The sequence below is a fragment of the Coregonus clupeaformis genome, chromosome 24 (assembly GCF_020615455.1).
Source record: "Coregonus clupeaformis isolate EN_2021a chromosome 24, ASM2061545v1, whole genome shotgun sequence".
In the NCBI taxonomy this organism is placed as follows: domain Eukaryota; kingdom Metazoa; phylum Chordata; class Actinopteri; order Salmoniformes; family Salmonidae; genus Coregonus; species Coregonus clupeaformis.
Window position 1 is genome coordinate 20,037,444 of NC_059215.1, and position 20,883 is coordinate 20,058,326.

At 39.9% G+C, this 20,883-nt stretch overlaps 1 protein-coding gene across 2 annotated transcripts; it reads right to left on the reverse strand.

Annotated features, from left to right (window-relative positions):
* Positions 1 to 396: 396 nt before the first annotated feature.
* Positions 397 to 15,166, reverse strand: LOC121537967 (zinc finger protein 217). 2 transcript variants are annotated; one of them, XM_041845650.2, is made up of 6 exons: positions 14,966 to 15,166; positions 12,081 to 13,510; positions 11,088 to 11,213; positions 2,414 to 4,156; positions 2,104 to 2,215; positions 397 to 1,998 (listed from the first exon to the last, which is right to left on the reverse strand). In XM_041845650.2, exons 2-5 carry the CDS (start codon positions 13,378 to 13,380, stop codon positions 2,115 to 2,117), a joined length of 3,270 nt encoding a protein of 1,089 aa, XP_041701584.1. In that variant the 5' UTR covers positions 13,381 to 13,510; positions 14,966 to 15,166; the 3' UTR covers positions 397 to 1,998; positions 2,104 to 2,114. The 2 variants fall into 2 exon arrangements, with proteins under 2 accessions (XP_041701584.1, XP_041701583.1); XM_041845649.2 differs by having other exon boundaries at positions 397 to 2,215.
* Between the last annotated feature and the right edge of the window lie 5,717 nt (positions 15,167 to 20,883).

Sequence of the window (20,883 nt, forward strand, 5' to 3'; positions counted from 1 at the left end):
CACCTGTGTGGAAGCACGCTCTTTCAATATACTTTGTATCCCTTGTTTACTCAAGTGTTGCCATTATTTTGGCAGTTAACTGTACATGGACCAAGATGTAACAGAAGATATAGAAATTTCTCAACTGTACACAATTTATTGTGCAAAATTAATGACAAATTAAAACACTATGCTCATGTAAACAACTACAAAAATAATATACTTTTTCAAGAATGTCAAATTATTTGTACATCATTTGCAGTGACATTTAACCAAAATGTTTCATTTCTGCAGACTGAAGGTCTGGGCGTGAATTGGGTCCCTCTACTCACGACAACAACAATTACACTTGATCTAAGTCAAAAGACCAAACCATGAGATCGCAACATAGAAAAGTGAAGAAAGAAAACTAATGCATGTATTGACATGGCTATCATTTATTAGGCTAATGTAAACCACACTTGGGGAAAGCATATTGTATAAAGTACAGTAGAGCAGCATAGGCAGACATAGCATTGCATCTCAAATCGCAGTAATTTTAACTCCAGTATCAGTCACAAGAATTACCTAGGCTAATACTGAAATCTGAAATTGTCAATTTCCAGTGACGAAAAAAAGTTTCAAAAGTTGTTTCAAGGTTACATAAACAGGAAGGTGGTAGGCCTATAGTAACACTTGGAAAGATAACTGTAGAAATTCTCAAACAGCACAAGCAAATATTATAACACTACTCGTCTATGCACCAAATGTCATTCACTCTTTATTATATGGTAATGGTCATACAACTCTTAAACAATATTTCACTTTTTACATTGCTCACACATGTAGAAAACAAAACATTAACAGAAATAAATAAAACACCCAAATAATTATAACAGCAAAAATATGAAATAACAGAAGTCTGATGTACCCAAATTACTTGAAAATATCAGAACGCTTCCCACATCATGTGCATTAATTTGTAACAGTTCATGCATAAATTAAGTAGAATGATAGAGGTCAAATCAAATTGAGTTCTGAAACCTGAGACCATTTTTTCTTCAGTGTACAATGTTGAGCTATTCCTGCAGTAAGGCTTTCACTCTGCGCTCCCTGACTTATATACAGAATCAACAAGTAGTAGACCACAGCTGCAGAAAAACCAGTGACAAAGCAGGCAGACAAGTTAACACAACCCAACCTGAGGCAAAATACTTAATAACCATCTTAAGATCCTGCATAACATGAACAGAGTCCTGAATACTGTATGGAAGAACAGTCGGTCTAAAAAAAGAACATCTGAACAGTATTTTTGCACACAAAAAGTTGAATCCCTCAGATATTCTCTTGATATTTGGTCCATGTTTTACCACTGTTACAGCATAGTCGGTTGTGAGGAATCTATAGGCAGAACAGAACCAGCAGCCTTTTCTATGTACATTTCACAGAATTCCCAGTAGCAAGAATCCCTGGCTTCAGGCTCTGATCATAATGTTTATCCAGTGAATAACTACTTATAGGCACATCAGACATTTGCTCCCAACTCTCCAAAATGCACTGGCTCAATAGTAGACATGATAGCTACAGCAGCTTCATATCATCACAAAAATAACTGCCTACTATTAGCGTCAACAGTCTATAAACTGAGTTTGAGGCAGGATACGTCAACATACAGCTTTTGTTTTGTAAACTAAGACGTCAAGCTTTATGTCAGATAAAACCCTATCCAACATCAGTGCTTTGACAAAAACATGGTCCTTTGATTGCTGACTGTACGTCATATCAGACAGAGCAGCATATTAACAAACAAAAGGTAACTTATCCTCTTAACACTTTTCTCCTTTATACATGTTTTATCTAGTGCAACCATACCAATATGATATTCAAAGTCATTGGTCAATGCATACAACCTAAACTCTGTTGTATTAGATAGATGTGTTTAGATCAGTGGGGGTAGGTCATCTATGGGTCAGGCCTTTCCTCCAGGTAAGCTTTCAAAAGAAGATGGTTGTACCATGAACTTCTCAGTGTATTTCAAACCTACAGAAGGCGATAAAATGTATCCTATTTATCTCAACACAAAACTTAAGACAGCCAAAGTTACTTACAACATGGCCGGTGAAGTCAACCAGAACAATAGCCTACCATTAGAACAGTTAAGTACTTTCGTCAGTGGGTCCACTGCGTTCATTATTGATGGGGCTGGAATAGGCTCTCCTCTGTAGCATACTAGCTGGGTAGAGTAATGGCCTACTGCCTAGGAAGAGGAGAAGGACAATCTTAGGAGTAACCCCAAAGTAATAGTTTGATACAAACCGTAATAAATGGCAATATGATATAGCTGTCCAACTCTAATATGGAACCCCATGACATTTGCAACTACACTAACATGAAAATGGGATGAATGAATTTCAAATGTATCGAAAATATATAAGATAAAGCTTTTAGTTCATACCTCTTGTGTTGGTCAGCACTCCATGACTGGGGTTAGCCACAGCAGGATGGTAGAGGGAGGCCAGGTCACTGGGGGTGTAGGAGCGGAGGATGTTGATCATATTCCAGTCAGTCTCCATACTGCTGCTGCTTGCAGAGGCTGGAGGGTTGGACGCTTTGACTGGGGCATAGGCCTGTGGCCTGTTAGAGGGAGAGGCTCCATTTCTTCCTGAGGGCAGCAGTCTGTTGTACCTGTCCTCCATCCTAAAGCCAGTATCAATAGTGTCCGTTTCCCTTCCGGGGAGCCCAGAGTATCTCTGTCTCTTACTGGAGGGTTCACCACCAAAGTCGATCGGGGGCAGACTACCGAACCGGCTGGAGAGGCACAGCCTGGCAGCATCTGAGGGCCAGATTACACCGCTACCGTTCCTCACTGGGCCACTTCTTAAGCCGCTTGCCACTCTGCTGTCCGATGGGCTCTGCCTTGGTCTCTCCACTACAGGTTTGCCATCTTTTCTACCGTTGGTGTTGGATTGTTCTGCTGGCTCTGTAAACCTGGAATGGCCCTGGCTGGTGCTAGGTGGCGTCATCATCCTGTACCGCTGATTATCCGGTCCCGGGGCTCCCATCTCCTTACGGGGTTCATTGGTGAGAGAGCGTTTAAGCCCATGAGGAGGGTTGGAGGGGTGAGTCTTTCCTGTAGGTTTTCCAGGAGGCTGGGGGGTTGGTGATTTGGTCCGGCGAGGGTGTCTCCGGTCTACAGGAGGCAGGGGGATGACATCTTTGCCCTCGAGGGCAGGGGGGCAGCCAGTGTAACGCTTCAGTTTTACACTTCTGTTCTTCTTGTTTGTGTCGGACTTCTCCTTGTGAAGCAGCTTCTTGTGCATGAGCAGGACCTCTGGGTACAGAGTGCTGAAGGCACAGGACGAACAGACACTGGAAATCAACGTATTCCTTGGTATTACGGAGGCAGAGCTGGAAAGTGACACTTTTAAGGACAAATTTAATGGGGCGTCGAAGCCCTCGTCTTTTATTTCCTTTCCTTCCATCTTCAGGTTAACAGGTACGAGGCGTTTTGTCTCGTTTCCTTCCATCTTCAGGTTAACGGGTACGAGGCGCTTTGTCTCGTTTCCTTCCATCTTCAGGTTAACGGGTACGAGGCGCTTTGTCTCGTTTCCTTCCATCTTCAGGTTAACGGGTACGAGGCGTTTTGTCTCGTTTCCTTCCATTTTCAGGTTAACAGGTACGAGGCGTTTTGTCTCGTTTCCTTCCATCTTCAGGTTAACAGGTACGAGGCGTTTTGTCTCGTTTCCTTCCATCTTCAGGTTAACAGGTACGAGGCGTTTTGTCTCGTTTCCTTCCATCTTCAGGTTAACAGGTACGAGGTGTTTTATGTGTGCATCATCTGCAGAAGAGGAGTAAACAGCTGTAGAAATCAATTTCCCATACTCAGCATTCACTTGAGCAAGTGGGCTGGCAAGCTTGGCACCGATGCTATTAAATCTATCCTCTGGTTTCTCATTGGCACAAGGTTTGGTTGCAGGCCTGACATTGGGAGTTGGCCATAGTTTGGATCGGTTGGGGACCCTTTTGTCTTCTCTGTTTCTGGTTAATTCTTTCTCACTGGGAGATGGCACTGATATCACAGGCTTATTGGGGATGTCAGTGTAAGGTTTGTCCTTGTGACGTCTATCCAAGTGATATCTCAGTGAGGTTTTCTGGGCTGCAGCATAGTCACAGTATATACATTTGTATGGTTTTTCACCTGAAAGACAAAAATAGAAACACATTAGCATAATATGGACCAAACTGTAAATATGGTCTTCAGATTGATTAAATACTGAAATCATTACATACAGAACACAGGTGCGTAACGGTTCCGTATGGATTGCGGTTTTGGGGGTCACGGCTCGGTACGTATTGCGTTCACGGTTCGGTTAACGGGAAAATTAAATGCCAACAGTTACTGTAGTTAGTTATTTTGTTTATTTAACAAAATACGTGATGGTATTCCTGATTCCATATTTAATAATGTAATGCATGATGAGAGCACAATCAGGAACACCCAACATTTTCACTTTGTATTTTCTTAAATGATTACACATCAACAACACTAAAATAAAGTGCAACATGTGTATGAAATCATTATGTAAACATGGCTCAGAAATTGTATAGGCCTTCTGCTATGTTTTCTTACAAAGAGAAAATATGCACTTGTGTGACTCTCATAAAGGTGGCGTGTCTGTAGCACAGTACTTCTCATTTCCCACTCCAGAGTAATGTGATGGGCTGTCACTGTTTAGTAACTCTCTGTAGCCCTGGAGGTCAATCCATTTGTAGTAAGCGCAATGCTGGTTGCATTGGACAATTCATTGACAACTTCAGTTTTAGCTTGCTTATATCGAGCAGGTACTACCTATTTGCTGAAATGGGTGTGAGAATGCAAAGTTTGAAATGTGGCTCGAGCACTTTCACGAGGTGCTAAAACCCCCTATTCTTCTCAACCACCGAGAATGGGCGCATATCTGTGTCTAAAAACATACCTATTTGGCCCTGTCAGAATCAGCTACGAAGGGCTATTTGAATGCAGCGGGGAGACGAAGTAGTGGGGTTTTAATATTGCAGATAGATTGTAGCTTCCATCAATGTAATTGTCTGCATCATTTCCAATAAATATCATTTTGTAAATATAAATATATATGTACAGTGAGGGAAAAAAGTATTTGATCCCCTGCTGATTTTGTACGTTTGCCCACTGACAAAGACATGATTAGTCTATAATTTTAATGGTAGGTTTATTTGAACAGTGAGAGACAGAATAACAACAACAAAATCCAGAAAAACGCATGTCAAAAATGTTATAAATTGATTTGCATTTCAATGACGGAAATAAGTGTTTGACCACTCTGCAAAACATTACTTAGTACTTAGTGGCAAAACCCTTGTTGGCAATCACAGAGGCCAGACGTTTCTTGTAGTTGGCCACCAGGTTTGCACACATCTCAGGAGGGATTTTGTTCCACTCCTCTTTGCAGATCTTCTCCAAGTCATTAAGGTTGAGGCTGACGTTTGGCAACTCGAACCTTCAGCTCCCTTCCACAGATTTTCTATGGGAATAAGGTCTGGAGACTGGCTAGCCACTCCAGGACCTTAATGTGCTTCTTCTCGAGCCACTCCTTTGTTGCCTTGGATGTGTGTTTTGGGTCATTGTCATCCTGGAATACCCATCCACAACCCATTTTCAATGCACTGGCTGAGGGAAGGAGGTTCTCACCCAAGATTTGACGGTACATGGCCCCGTCCATCGTCCCTTTGATGCTGTGAAGTTGTCCTGTCCCCTTAGCAGAAAAACACCCCCAAAGCATAATGTTTCCACCTCCATGTTTGATGGTGGGGATGGTGTTCTTGGGGTCATAGGCAGCATTCCTCCTCCTCCAAACACGGCGAGTTGAGTTGATGCCAAAGAGCTCGATTTTGGTCTCATCTGACCACAACACTTTCACCCAGTTCTCCTCTGAATCATTCAGATGTTCATTGGCAAACTTCAGACGGCCCTGTATTTGTGCTTTCTTGAGCAGGGGGACCTTGCGGGCACTGCAGGATTTCAGTCCTTCACGGCGTAGTGTGTTACCAATTGACTATGGTCCCAGCTGCCTTGCGATCATTGACAATGATCTGTCGTAGCCGACCGCGACCGGGAGACCCATGGGGCGGCGCACAATTGACCCAGCGTCGTCCAGCGTAGGGGAGGGAATGGCCGGCAGGGATGTAGCTCAGTTGGTAGAGCATGGCGTTTGCAACGCCAGGGTTGTGGGTTCGATAAAATAATGTATGTGCTAACTGTAAGTCGCTCTGGATAAGAGCGTCTGCTAAATGACTAAAATGTAAAATGTAAATGTAAATGACAAGATCCTCCCGTGTAGTTCTGGGCTGATTCCTCACCGTTCTCATGATCATTGCAACTCCACGAGGTGAGATCTTGCATGGAGCCCCAGGCCGAGGGATATTGACAGTTATTTTGTGTTTCTTCCATTTGCGAATAATCGCACCAACTGTTGTTACCTTCTCACCAAGCTGCTTGGCGATGGTCTTGTAGCCCATTCCAGCCTTGTGTAGGTCTACAATCTTGTCCCTGACATCCTTGGAGAGCTCTTTGGTCTTGGCCATGGTGGAGAGTTTGGAATCTGATTGATTGATTGCTTCTGTGGACAGGTGTCTTTTATACAGATAACAAGATGAGATTAGGAGCACTCCCTTTAAGAGTGTGCTCCTAATCTCAGCTTGTTACCTGTATAAAAGACACCTGGAAGCCAGAAATCTTTCTGATTGAGAGGGGGTCAAATACTTATTTCCCTCATTAAAATGCAAATCAATTTATAACATTTTTTAAATGCGTTTTTCTGGATTTTTTTGTTATTCTGTCTCTCACTGTTCAAATAAACCTACCATTAAAATTATAGACTGATCATTTCTTTGTCAGTGGGCAAACGTACAAAATCAGCAGGGGATCAAATACTTTTTTCCCCTCACTGTATATGGAGTGTGCAAAGCAGTCATCAAGGCAAAGTGTGGCTATTTGAAGAATCTTAAATATAAAATGTATTTTGATGTTTTGAACACTTTTTTGGGTACTACATGATTCCATGTGGTATTTCATAGTTTTGATGTCTTCACTATTATTCTACAATGTAGAAAATAGTTTTTTTTTTTTATGGAATGAGTAGGTGTGTCCAAACCTTTGACTGGTACTGTATGTAATAAATATAACATTCTATTGGTTGCAATAATTTTTTTATAATAATTTTTTTTATAATAAATTTATAATAAATGTTTTGAAAGATTCTACGTTTTGAATCCGGTGTCATTTTGCGTATCAGTTCATCAACCATGTGCCATGGAATCGGTACATTGGAAATCTCTTCAACTATTTTGCCATCTATATGGTACAGCTGTCAATTTTTTGGCTCTTAAACTAGTATAATTTTTTATTTATCACAATTTTCTTTAACCAATTTTGGTCTTTAATGCAGGGCCGACAGACAAGTTCCTTACTTTTTTCCCTTTCCACTTGCCTCTTCCATTTTTGCGGTAATGCTGCAATTAGTTGGTTGTAATTGTGGGTAGAGCAGACATTTCCATATATTTTATAATTTACAAAGATTATACCTTTTTTTTTTAAATTTTATCGAAAAATAAAGTTTTTTTATCAATTAGTATATTTGAGTTTACCCACAATATTTGTTGTATTATTTGTTCTGTCTTTTCTGGTGGATTAAACTGAAATTGCAACCAACTTTCTATGGCTTGTTTTAAAAATAGCGATATTTGGGAGATTATTTCCTTTTCAAATAACCATTCTTGAACATGGGGTGAGACATTCTTACTAATTTTCTAGAGAACCAGTTCGGATTTAAATATAACTTTTGTATGACTGACGCCTTTAGTGAGAGGTCTAATGCTTTAATATTTAATCATCTCTGCCCTCCGAATTCATATTAATTATATAGATAGGTCCTTTTAATTTTGTCTGGCATGCCATTCCAAATAAAACGGATTATGTTTTGCTCATATAAAAAAAAATATATATATATATATATATATATATATATATATTTTTTTAAACAGGTCGCTATGTGTAGGCCAGACCATAAGCAAATAGGTAAACTGGGATATGACTAAAGAGTTAAATCAGGGTGATTTTTCTAGGTAAGACAGGTATTTTCCGTTCCATGGTAGCAAGGTCTTATCTATTTTTGCTAACCTTCTATAAAAATGTACTGGAGTGAGATCATTTCTTTCTTTCGGGATATGTATACCGTGTATGTCCACATCACTGTCAGACCATTTTATTGGTAAACTACACGGTAATGTAGAAGTTGTATTTCTTAGTGATCCAATACGTAATATAGTACACTTATCATAATTTGGTTGTAATCCAGAGAGGTTAGAAAAAGTATCTATATCCTCTATGAGGCTGTGGAGCGATCCAAATTGTGGATTTAAAAGAAAACATGAATCATCAGCATACAATGACACCTTTGTTTTTAAGCCCTGGATTTCTAACCCCTTGATATTACTGTTGGATCTGATTATAACAGCTAACATCTCGATGGTCATAATAAATAGATATGCCGATAGTGGACAACCTTGATTGACTCTTGACAGTTTAAAACTTTCTGAGAAGTAGCCATTATTTACTATTTTACACCTAGGGTTACTATACATCACTTTAACCCATTTTATAAGAGTGATAGATTAATTATTACACCCTGAAACTGTGTGAAATGTGTTAGAATGTGAGAGTGTAGGACCAGTAAAGACTATGAGCTACAATTTAGCAATGTGAGTAAGAGTTAGACCAGACAACAAAGGACAAGGAGAACTGTCTACAGGCAACTGAGAAACCAAGATAACTGAGGAATTTTGGGAGGAGAGAAACGTGTGAGAGGTGTGTGTGTGTGAACTGATGGTCAGGAGAGCAATTATAAAGTGGAAAACTACAGCCTGCCTACAGAGGGGAGGGATTTTTTCTCTGACGTGTGCATATAAAAATATTGTATGACCATTTTGTTTTAGAATTCTCAATGAATAAATCTCTGACTATGCAGACCGGGACTCTGTCCGTTACTTAAATCCCAAAAGACTTACAACCTTCTGGGAGACGCACAGAGACACTGAAATAGTTTGTTAAATAATTCACATAACAAAGAGATTCTCCAAAATAGTAGTACTTTATCAAAAGCCTTTTCAAAGTCAGCTATGAATACCAGGCCTGGTTTCCCAGATTTTTCATAGTGTTCTATTGTTTCCAGTACTTGTCTTATATTATCGCCAATGTATCGTCCATGTAAAAAACCTGTCTGATTAGGATGAATAATATCCGACAATACCTTTTTAATTCTATGCGCTAAGCACTTTGCTAGAATTTCTGCATCACAATACTGAAGTTTAAGAGGCCTCCAATTTTTTTAATGGACTGGATCTTTATATTTACCACTTGGATCCTGTTTCAGTAATAATGAAATCAGACCTTCTTGTTGAGTGTCTGATAATCTACCATTTATATAGGAGTGGTATTAAACATGCTAATAACGGTCCTCTGAGTACATCAAAAAAGGTTTGGTACACCTCCACTGGTATGCCATCCAGCCCTGGAGTTCTCGAACTTAAAGGCTTTAATTGCATCAAGATTTGGCCTTCACATGAGTCTTTCTGTACAGCTGTTAATTTTACATTATTAATAGAAAAATCCATACAATTAGCATCGGTTAGTGGAGATGGAGGAGACAAAAAAATACATGTGCTTAAAGTACTTTACTTCCTCGTTCAAAATATAGTTTGGTGAATCATGGGTGACTCCATTTGTAACAAGTTTCAGCAAATTATTTTTGGTAGTGTTTCTGTGTTGAAGATTAAAAAATAATTTGGTGCATTCTTCCCCATATTTCATCCAGTTCGCTTTATTTTCATAATATAGTACACTTGATCTTTCTTGAATAAGTTCCTCCATTTCTTTTAGTTTTTCCTCTAACTTATTGTGTGCCTCTATGGTATAGAGTGGCGCAGTGGTCTAAGGCTAACTGTGCCACTAGAGATCCTGGTTCGAATCCAGGCTCTGTCGCAGCCGGCCGCGACCGGGAGACTCATGGGCGGCGCACAATTGGCCCAGCGTCGTCCAGGGTAGGGGAGGGAATGGCCGGCAGGGATGTTGCTCAGTTGATAGAGCATGGCGTTTGCAACGCCAGGGTTGTGGGTTTGATTCCCACGGGGGGGGCAGTATAAAAAAAAAAAAAAAATGTATTCACTAACTAAGTCGCTCTGGATAAGAGCGTCTGCTAAATGACTAAAATGTAAAAATGTAAATGTATAGTTTTTATTGCTATCTGTACTGTTAGTCCCTCTATTTCCTTTGTTAATATGGACTCTTGACCTAAATGGCTTTTGTTTTAGAGATGAGTACTGAATTGCATGGCCTCTGAAGGCACATTTAAAAGTGTCCCATACAATAAAAAACAAGTTGTGTTGTTTCTTTGCGTTTCAGTCTTGCTCCGGTGGTAGAAATACTGGGGGAATGTCGGCGTAAATGTGTCAACATGTTTGAGGTGTTGGCAGCTGCATAGACTACTCTCATTGAGCAGTGGCGACATACTCTCTTCTCTGTCCATCGCCATTGTAATCTACTGGGAAGGCAACATTTTCCCAAACTGGAGATTTAAACTATGATGGAGAATCCTCCTGGTTTATTGACCCCACCACTCACCATTATACAGAACTAGTTCCCGGCTGCGCCTCACAAAAGGACAGTCTGAAATGCTGCAATTAAGATTATCATTTTTATTACAACGTGATTTACTCAAGAGGCATACAACGCAGCGTAGGAATAGCCTATAAGCCTAGTGTTCATTTAAAAAAGTATGTATTCATTTGGGTTCACAGTGCGGACCAAACAGAGGTCCAAGTACCGAACGGTTCAGTACAGTTACACCTCTAGCACACAGAGTACGCCCATCCAACTTCATGTTAAACCTTAGAGCCAAATATCAGCTATAAATCTCAACTCACATTTCCCAATTGTGCAGCCTATTTCAAGTTTCAATGTCACTTGCACAAGTACAGGGAAATGCCTTTTTTGCAAGCTCTAAACCCAACAATGCAGTAATCAATATCCAGGCTTCCCAGCATTGCATAAGGTTTACCTGTATGCGTCCTGAGGTGAATGTTGAGGTAATAGCTGGAACGGAATGTCTTGCCACAGTAACTACATTCCCTGGAGGACACAAGATGTTTCGCCTTCATTCGATCAAATCCATCTTCATTTTTAACTGTAGAAAAAACAGGAGATTGGTCATGTGAAGAAATCAAATAGTCTACATACAAAAACTTGTGTGAAGCAAGTTGATTTGCATAATCTATAAATGACCAGCCATTTACAGTTTTTCCCAATTGTTTACACACTAAAACTGGCCCATGAGGCACAATGACCCAAACCTGTAACTCATTTAGCAGAACCATACACCAAATCTGTACATTTTGCTTTACACTCAGATTACAATTCTATAACAAACCTTTGGCAAAACACAACTCACAATGTGGGGGTGGGGGTAGAGGTGGGGGGGTAGAGGTTTTTGTACAACTGAAAGATGACCACCACGTGGTGGTAGAACGCGTCTATTTACAGACGAACAGGAGGCTGCCATTGTGCAAATGGTAGTTGAAAATAATGCCATAAGACTGTGGGAAAACCAACAACAGATCATTGAAAACCCTGCCATTTTCCATAACATCAGAGTGAGCTTATCAACCATAGGCCGCATCCTGCATTTGTGTTCCTTTCTTGTTTGAGTACACACAAACAATATACAGTATAACAAAATCTTAGTCTTTACACTGAAATAGGTTCTGATAGTGTTTTGTATATGTCAAAGTGTGATCTTGGTTGTGACTAAATTAGATTAATTTGATGTGTGTGTCATTTGTATGCAGAGTTTCATTTTGAGCAGGGAGTACATTATTTTGATTGCTGTGTTTCATTTTGCAATATGTCTGTGGGGTTTGGGGAAATTGGCTAACTGTTTTATGTTTTTGTAGTTTCAGCAAACGGGTGTTAACAACTATGAAAAACTGTAATTAAATCCACCTTTGCTCAATAGAAAACAAATGTTTCTTAAACATTAAGTTGCTGTATTTACCCGAATAGAAGGCGTCTCCCGGTGCTCCGTCCTCTGACCCGTCTTCAGACCCCTCCTCTCTGGGGGACCCTGCTCTGGAGAGCTTGCCATCAATGAAGGCGGTGGGGCTCTCCCCCTCACCCCTCTCCCTCTTGTGCACCCTGGAGTGGAGAACAAGCTGGTGGTACGTCCTGAACGTCCTCCCACAGTCCTCACAGTGCGTAGGCTTGTCATTTCGACTTGACTTCTGATCAGGCTCTGGTGATGGGGTCTCTCCTGCAGTCTGTCTGGATCTCAGCTCTCTACCCAAGTCGTCTTTAACACCCTTGTTGTCACCTTCTTGGCCTTCTGACCAGATGTTTGTCAGTTCTTTATCTGAGCCAGAGTCCTCGTTGTCAGAGCTGTGGTCTTGGATTAGGCCTACGTCTTTAGCCACACTTGGACCAACTGCTATCTTTCCCTTGGTGGCAAGCTGCCAGGCCTGGTAGGTGTTGAAAGGGTCTAGTTGGGCAATCCACCTGGAGGGTCTCTCTGGTGTCATACTACTTTCCTCAGAGAGGGGGCGAAGGTTGAGGGCCTGTAAAAAACCTTGTTGACTGAGGGGATCTCCCTGTCTATCCTTCTCTCGGTCTTCATCAGCCTCTAATTCTTTACTATGTACTTTGCTGTGTTCCACCAAACGGTCTTTATCGGGGAAAAAGAAGCCACAGGTAAAGCACATTTTGTAAGGCGTGATTATGGGTGCTGGGACTTGGTCTTGGATGACTTCATTGATAATAACTGGACCGTCCAGGTTCTGCTGGGCCTTAGCCTTATGGAACCTCATATGGTTCCTGAGAAACCAGGGTTCCTTGAACCGACGGCCACAAAGGTTACAGTGAAAAGTGAAACAGTCCTTGTGCGTCCTCATGTGGCTCTCCAGCTCGCTGGCACCCTCTGTGGCCTGATCACATACAACGCAGCTAAACACCACCTCCTTTACAGATGGCAAACTGGGTTTGGACCGGGCCCTCTCACCTGGGATCAAGAACTTAGCCTCCACACGCAGAACGGCTGGTTCGAACAGTGTTGTGGGGTGCTGGGTCAGGACGTGTGGGCCCAGGTCATCTTGGTGTGTGAAGGTCTGGTCACAAAACATGCAGTCCAGGGCTTCCAGCAGGCTTCCCTCGGGCTGAGCCTCGGCTTTGTTAGTGATGGTGGTACTGTGAGGAGTCATGCTGGAGCCAGCCCCTGGCATGCTAGCACCACTACTAATATTTAGAATGTCTTGTCCAAGTCCATCAGTACTTTCCACATATGGCAACAACGGGTGAGTTGGCATTTCCTCAAAAGTTGTGCAATTGATCTATATACTTGAGTATTCTATAAGTAAGGAGTTACTGGATGACGTTTCTGAATATCATTGTGGAAGATTATCAGTGATTCATCCAGGGAAGTTAGTAAGTAGATTCCTGTAAAATACAAAATAACAAGGAAAAAGTTAGGCTAATGTAGTATCATCATGTATCAGTGCTATCCGGGGATCCTTGGAACGTCCCTACCCTAAATCCTAACCATTTTACATTTCAACGGGGTAGGGACGTCCCAAGGTTCCCGGATAGCACAGACCTATCATCATGGCAAGGTGAGGCCTATGAATGCTAAAAGGCATTTAGGCAGTTAACTCAAATAACAAGGAAATTGAGTTCTCAAATTGAAACTGAATTTGAGACATTCATTTCCTCTTAGCATGATAAAGTACTATGAAGAATGCATAATTTCATTGCACATGGCTACATATTTAACACATCATTTGACAGTTTTCCATTAATGCAAAGCCTTGGCTTGTGGTTATATATTTTTAGCAGTTGGATAAAATGTGGAATAACTGGACAAACTAGTTACATGAATACATCGTAGTTAAAATTATGACATTGCATAAACAGTTTGATAGTCTCTACAACCAGCTGCAAATTTAAATTAAATCATTATATTTTTTTTTTACCCATTTTGGCTTCCACTTCTGAGTAAATGTATGCTGACCTAGCAGAATGTGTTCATTCTTTGTTCAACAAGCCAAGACAAGATGACCTGTGTTGGCAATCAGTGGAAGTTGCCAACTGTTTTATAAGGAAGTTACAAGTGTCATCAACCATGATGAGAAAATGATCTTATCTGAAAACATTAGGCTTCTCTGTGACCCATCCCAGTCAGCCACCTATTTTTATATAATAGTTATGCTAGTCATAAAACTAGATAGTAAAGTAGCTACGTTATTTGACTGAGGTTTACTCAGCTACGCGAACAGGTCTCCAATTTGGTTCTCCAGCGCTTTTGTTATCCAACGCATGCAACGTGATAAAAGACAAATGATCCACTCGTCGAGTTAATCCAAAGGTTATGAATCTGTAATGCATGCCAAATTAGATGGCTAAATGAATGTGAAGTCTTAAAGTTACATAGCTAGCGAGTTATTCATATGTCACACAGAAAAAGATCAATCGTGCAGCATGGCTTTTCTATTGGATTAATTTTGATATAGCTATAATTCAGTCACTTTTGTAACTCATTTTGCTAGCTAGGCTACATCCGGCTACATCCTTCTAACGTTAATTTGTCTATCAGTGGTTAACTAACTATCTGAAGCACGGGGACAGCAACTTCCTACCAAACATTGCGAAATTCAGCAAAGTAGCTTTCTAGCTAGCTAAGCACGCAAATTCCTAATTTAGCAGGCACAAAGACACCGCTAACAATTGCTGGACTCAGACATAGTTAATGGGTGAATGGCAGGAAATAAAACATATCCTAATTAACCATCATTTGAGTTCACCTTGCGAAATAGTTTCATAACATTAATTAATTTAGCTAGCTAGCAATCAATACGCTCGTTTTATATAAACTGTAGATAACTCACCAATACCTACCAATTCAGGCTTTCCAGGTAAACTTTCAATTCATCGAAATTATGTATAAGTTATATAAACTGCGTATTATGTCCTGTCGCTAATCTAGTTAATTGATTAATAATAGCAGCTAGCCAAATTAGTTCACCTTGCTACAATTGTCGGTCATTTTGTTCTTATTCAATGTTTGCAAATCTCTCTGTGCAGCTGTTGAATTGTGAGGCGCGCTCTCAACGAATCGGGGAGAGAAGTAGCGCGTGCACTACAGCCTCAAAAGCGAAACAGGGACAACAGTCACGTGGTCGCAACTTTTGACGAAGTAAATCATTCTATAAAATAAAATGTATAATACAGTGGAACATAATTACATAATAAACAATAGTGCGGCACACACATATTTCTCTCTTATGAAAGCAAGGTAACAGAACGTCTGTAGATCTATTACAAAAGACAAGAACAAGGTGGACTGCACAAATGTAATCATTGTAATGGCGATTGTGTCATGGGGATGGTTAGTCAGCTGTTGATTTGGTCTGAAAGTTAGAGGATAGGCCTAGATAAGATTATTGGCTATTTGTTGAAAGATTACAGTGTGATTCTATTCTGTATATGAGCTGGTTGTATCCTACATAATTTCCCATTTGAGACAGTCACGGTTAGTTAGCAACTAGGCCTAAATAAAATAGCAACGTTTTTAAACTCTTTGTTCTAAGCAAAAGTCTCAACCCCATGTTGTTCAGAAATAGAGTTGACTTTTACACATCTCTCACTCCACTTCCCATTGCAACAGGACAGAGCACCATGTGGGGAGGGGGGATGGGGACCTAAAACTCACAGCTACATGTGGGATGATGTCCTATGCATCAACAGGTCATTGTGTGTTTCCAGCATTGAATGATAGCCTTATAGCTTTGTCTTTATATCAAATGATCACTGCAAAAGTAATTTGGCTATTCAACCTTTTCCCCCTTTTCTTATTTGTGACATGATTTTGAATATTTATTGGAAATCAGGTTTTATTTTAGTTTTGGACAGATGTACACTATTGAAACTCAAAAGTATTCAAATGATGAATTGGAATACTTGTGCTATTGTAAGACACCAAACTGTTCAGAAATAATCATGATAATTCAATCCATAACATACCATAGCCTACAATGCAACCATGAAATACAGGGATCTCCTGAATGGAAAATCAATGAATTGAACTAACCTACATTCTATTCAAGATGAGCAACAAAAAAAAACTTTATGGATAAATGTATTTAATAACAGACAATGTAAAGTTGAGACCAATACTTTATTCTTTCTTAGTACAGTTGATCACCTTTCCTCCTCTTTTCATCAGAGTGCATGCATGTCAAAGCAACTGCTTCACCCCTCCCCCACCCCAGCTCATCTGACAGCTGGCAGTAGCATAGATCTCATTGTGGTTCCACTTTCAATTATTATGCCATTGACTACTCTGAAAAATCTATTCACAATGTGCTTTTTCACAGAAATGATGTATTAGTACTACTTTACCTCATGAATACTCGCCCTTCTTGAATTTGTGATGGCTCAAGATAGTGAGGAGACCTAAACACAATCACACTGTCTCTGGATGTTGGATGTTAACCCCACCCTAACCCTCCTCTTCTACTAGCTTAGATAAACAACTATTGAGTGATAAAGGTTCTATGTTACAGTTTTGTTAGTTTTAGTTAATTTAGAGACTTGATGATTATTTTTACTTGCATTGCTGGTTAGACTTAAAACAAATATTACATCACATAATTATATAGAATAGAACACATAAGAATTATAGGATCTCCTTGTTTTCCTTTGGCATGATATTGTCAACAAAATAGACATTAAGATTAACATTTTCAATTAAGAAAGCATTCATCACACCAGACTGAACCATTATTTTTTTAAGTTTTTTAGTTCTGAATGGCTTAAGGATTAAATCACAGTGCAGTAGTCATTGGGAGAGAAACCCATCCCCAGCTGTCGAGGGTGAAGAACAGTGAACAAATCAACATCGACTGCTGTCAGCAGGCATTTGCCAAAACATCTCCAACAACTGGCTGAACCTTGCCATGGAGCTCCACCCAGCCTGCATGATGAACCCAGAATACACAGGCAATCGTGTGGCGCACCACCACAGCCATTTGGGACATGTCCAACTCCCTCTGTGGTCTACAGAGCAGGTTATAGCAAACACCAAGAAAATGTCCCCAGGAGGTATACTGGTCTCTGAGTGAAACAATTTTGATGTCTCAATAACCCACCAGGCTTGTGTCAGAAACGTGAATTTAGGCTACATAATACATCAATGTCAGAAATAAAACCTATTCAGGGAAAAACGAACTCACAGAGCAGTAATTTCTTTCTGCCACCATTGATACATTAATACTGTGTTAACAGCCAAATAGATTTCCAATGTCATGTTTATATTCAAATTAAGTTTTTGATCATAGTTTCATGTGATCATTGCTTTATTTATTTGACCTATGTAAATGTCTTGAACTGAACATATGGCCAAGGAGGGGATTCTATTCCAACAGATTGCTTATTGTTGAATGAAGAAGCAATATTGTACCTTTTTTACTTTAAGTGTATAAAACAACATTGTGTTCTTTTTAGCCTTTTTTATATCTTGAGTTCCTGTCATACAAACAAGTCTAGAATGTTAATCAAAGGCACCACATGTGACACACGGTGGCCTCCCGCTCATTTCCCATTGTTCCCTGGACACAAAGTCTTTGTGAAAAGCTAGCAATCTGGAATGGCAGTAATATGTCTGATAATGATGAAACGGTCTAAACATGAAATTCCATAGCTGGTCCTGGTGCATAACGTGTTGCTTACAGCTTGTATTGTCCAATGATCCTAACAAAAAAATACCAAGCAAAGAAGTTGCTCTGTTCAGTCAATAATTCAGGGAGCAATAGAGCACACGGTCTTCCTCTGACTTGAGTTGCAAGAAGACACAAAATAACATATGTCAAGAATACATCCTATTGGCAAAACGAAATAAGTACTATACACTATTGTTTGTATTAACAGAGATTTAGAACAGAATAAAATAAAATAGAATACAAAAAAAAAAAATCCCCAAAGGTAACTTCAATTAATTGTTGTATTTCAGGTCATTGGTACATTGGTAAAGCTAATATCAGCCTCTATTCTACAAAAGAAGAAAACAAAACAAATTGTATTATAGAGTTGGTGAGAAAGGTATCTTTTAGCATATTAGCAAAACAAATAATTATTTTGTATTCAACCCGCTGCTCTGATATGTGATGTAGGGACGGGTGCATGAGTCAGGTCCTCCTCACAGACTATGCATGTAGACTTGTTCTTGTCTGGATGTGTCAGCAACAGCTGACTGCATTGTTCCCTTCCAGACACACGGATCAGCTTCCTTTATAACCATAGTGCTGCTCTGTCTGAAAGACACTGATAATATAGAATCTCTAAAGCTGTTTTCATCATCAATTGTAGGCCTTTAAGAAGGATAAACATTCTTACAACATAAGGTAAAAGTTCTTATAGTTTTAATTTTCTAAACTGGTCAAGATCAAGATTAGTTATATTCTACATCTGCTTGATAGAGAAATTGTTATTTTGTGTTGACTGTCCTCTTCTAATGCTTTGGCTGCTCGGAAATACAGTTATTCTTTCCTGTATTGCGGTATACACCCAAAACATATTTCCTTATAAATGTAATGTATTGTATGTTATATTCATGGAATATGGACCTTGGATTGATCACTTTAGATCTTCAAAGCCAGAAAGGACTTGATATTATGAGAGGATGCGTCCCATAGATGTACACTACTAAATACTGGGAGAGTTATTACACTTCATGAGCCATAAGGTCAACAACAATCTAAACAAGGTTGTTAGCCATGTCCACCCAGGCCCTCAAACCAGCAAGATCAGCAACTCAACTCAAAAGAATTTCACATAATACATGACAAAACACCCTCCGGTGCCACACCTCTAAAGAGCGCCTCTGTTCATCTGAATACTGAATCCTATACATCCACATTATGCTCAATGGCCTGCTGATACAGACTTGACAATACAGTATATCAGTTAGTTTAACATAATCTGGTAGTTGGATATTGCCATTAAACTGTTATTGGGAGGCCTGGGAATATGTTGTGTCTTCATTGGTCCTTGTAATGTGATCCCCCATGCACATGGTGCTGCAGAGCAGAGCACCAAAGCACTGCATAGCCTTGACAGACATTGGTGCTGACAGCAGCCCTCCCCAGTTCCCATAGGGCTCCCAAGCAGCCCACTAGTCCCTTTGCTCTCCTACCCCCTCTTGGTACTCTGTGCTGTGTGGTGTGCATTCATTCACACACTCACACTTACTGTCCTGTGATCAACTGAACCAGCATGGTCATAGATCATCGCCTCTGGAGGAGGATGACAGTTTCTTAACTAGGAGATATTATGGTTAAATCTTCCTATTGCACAACGTTCACACTGAGGTTTCTAGCCCTGTTGCTATGCTACACCCTTCTTGTCTTCTGCAGAAGCAACTCAACAATTATGGAGTGTAGGAATGTTTTACCTGTTGTAGTGGTATAAGGATTCACTATGAATATGACTATGAAACATCTGGCATTTGGCATATTCCAGAGTGTTTATACTGCCACAAAGGTGAAGTCAAAGTAAGTTCAGATGTATCAGTCAGTGAATGCATTATCATAAAGTCTACCACTCTTCATAACTGTCTGTCTGGTTTGTACTCATTAGTCAAAGCACATTTAGAAAATAGCTTCGTCGTTCCACGAAATGAGGGCCTTTTGCGTCCCTTTGATATTTGAAGTAGAAATTGTGCACCAATATTGAATTTTAATAGCAAGTTATATTAAATAAAGTGCCCTTTAATATAGACCACATGGAGCATTCAATCAATCTGATTTTTTATATGAATAAAGGCTTGCTAAAGTGCCAAAATATCCGCATTTTGACATGTCCCTCCATGCACCGTCTGTGACTTCTAGGAAGGTTTTAACCCACTTAACACTAAAATGTCTCCAAGTTTTCACCATCATTGTAAAGGCCTAGTTATTTTGTTGCTTTGACAAATGATAATTTATTTCATGTGATTAGAGGTTCATTTATGTCTGTCCCTCATTTTAAGGTCAACCTTGTTACGTGAACTGAACTCTCGTTTCAGAAATAGTTTTTGAAAATAAACATTGAACATCTAATAGTCAAATCATAGTGTAAAATCAGGTGAGCTGGTTCTACTCTTTTTGGCCATTTGCTGGTGTTTTGTGGTGGAAAACTGAGCGGGTCGGGCATAACATCTCAACCTTCGAAGCCAGTGTTTGGAGGATAAATTGGCACGGTTTGCTGGCACTTTACTTTGTCTCGGGCCTAACAACACCCGTGCCAATATATCCTCCAAACACCAGCTTCGAGGGGATTATCACTTAATCGTCAACCCTGTTATGGTCAACCCTGTTACTTTATTTGGCACTTAATAGGCAATTACTATAGTATTTTTTCTATTAAACCTCTTAAGATGGGAGAACGTGTTTTTATTGAATTGTACATGTGCTCTTTATGACAATGTTAAAATTAGGTGAAATCAACGTTTTTTCTTTACCAAGTTACACTTCTCAAAAGACACCGAATTGGTGGAATGACCCAGCTGCGGTTTTTCTCCTAGTCCATGTGCTACCATTTACTTCAGCTCTTCTGAAGATAATACAATTTAACTCACTTCTCTAAGACACATTAGCATTATATGGTTACTGTCAGAGCAAAATGTGATATTGCATCTTAAGTTGAAATGATCTGCAAGGGGAAAAGGACAGACAATGGACCAAATAACCATCTGTTACTACCCTACCCATAGCGTAGCTCCCTTCCCTCCTCTCTTTTTCCCTGCCACTTCATGGGAAATTACTTTGATGCACAATTTG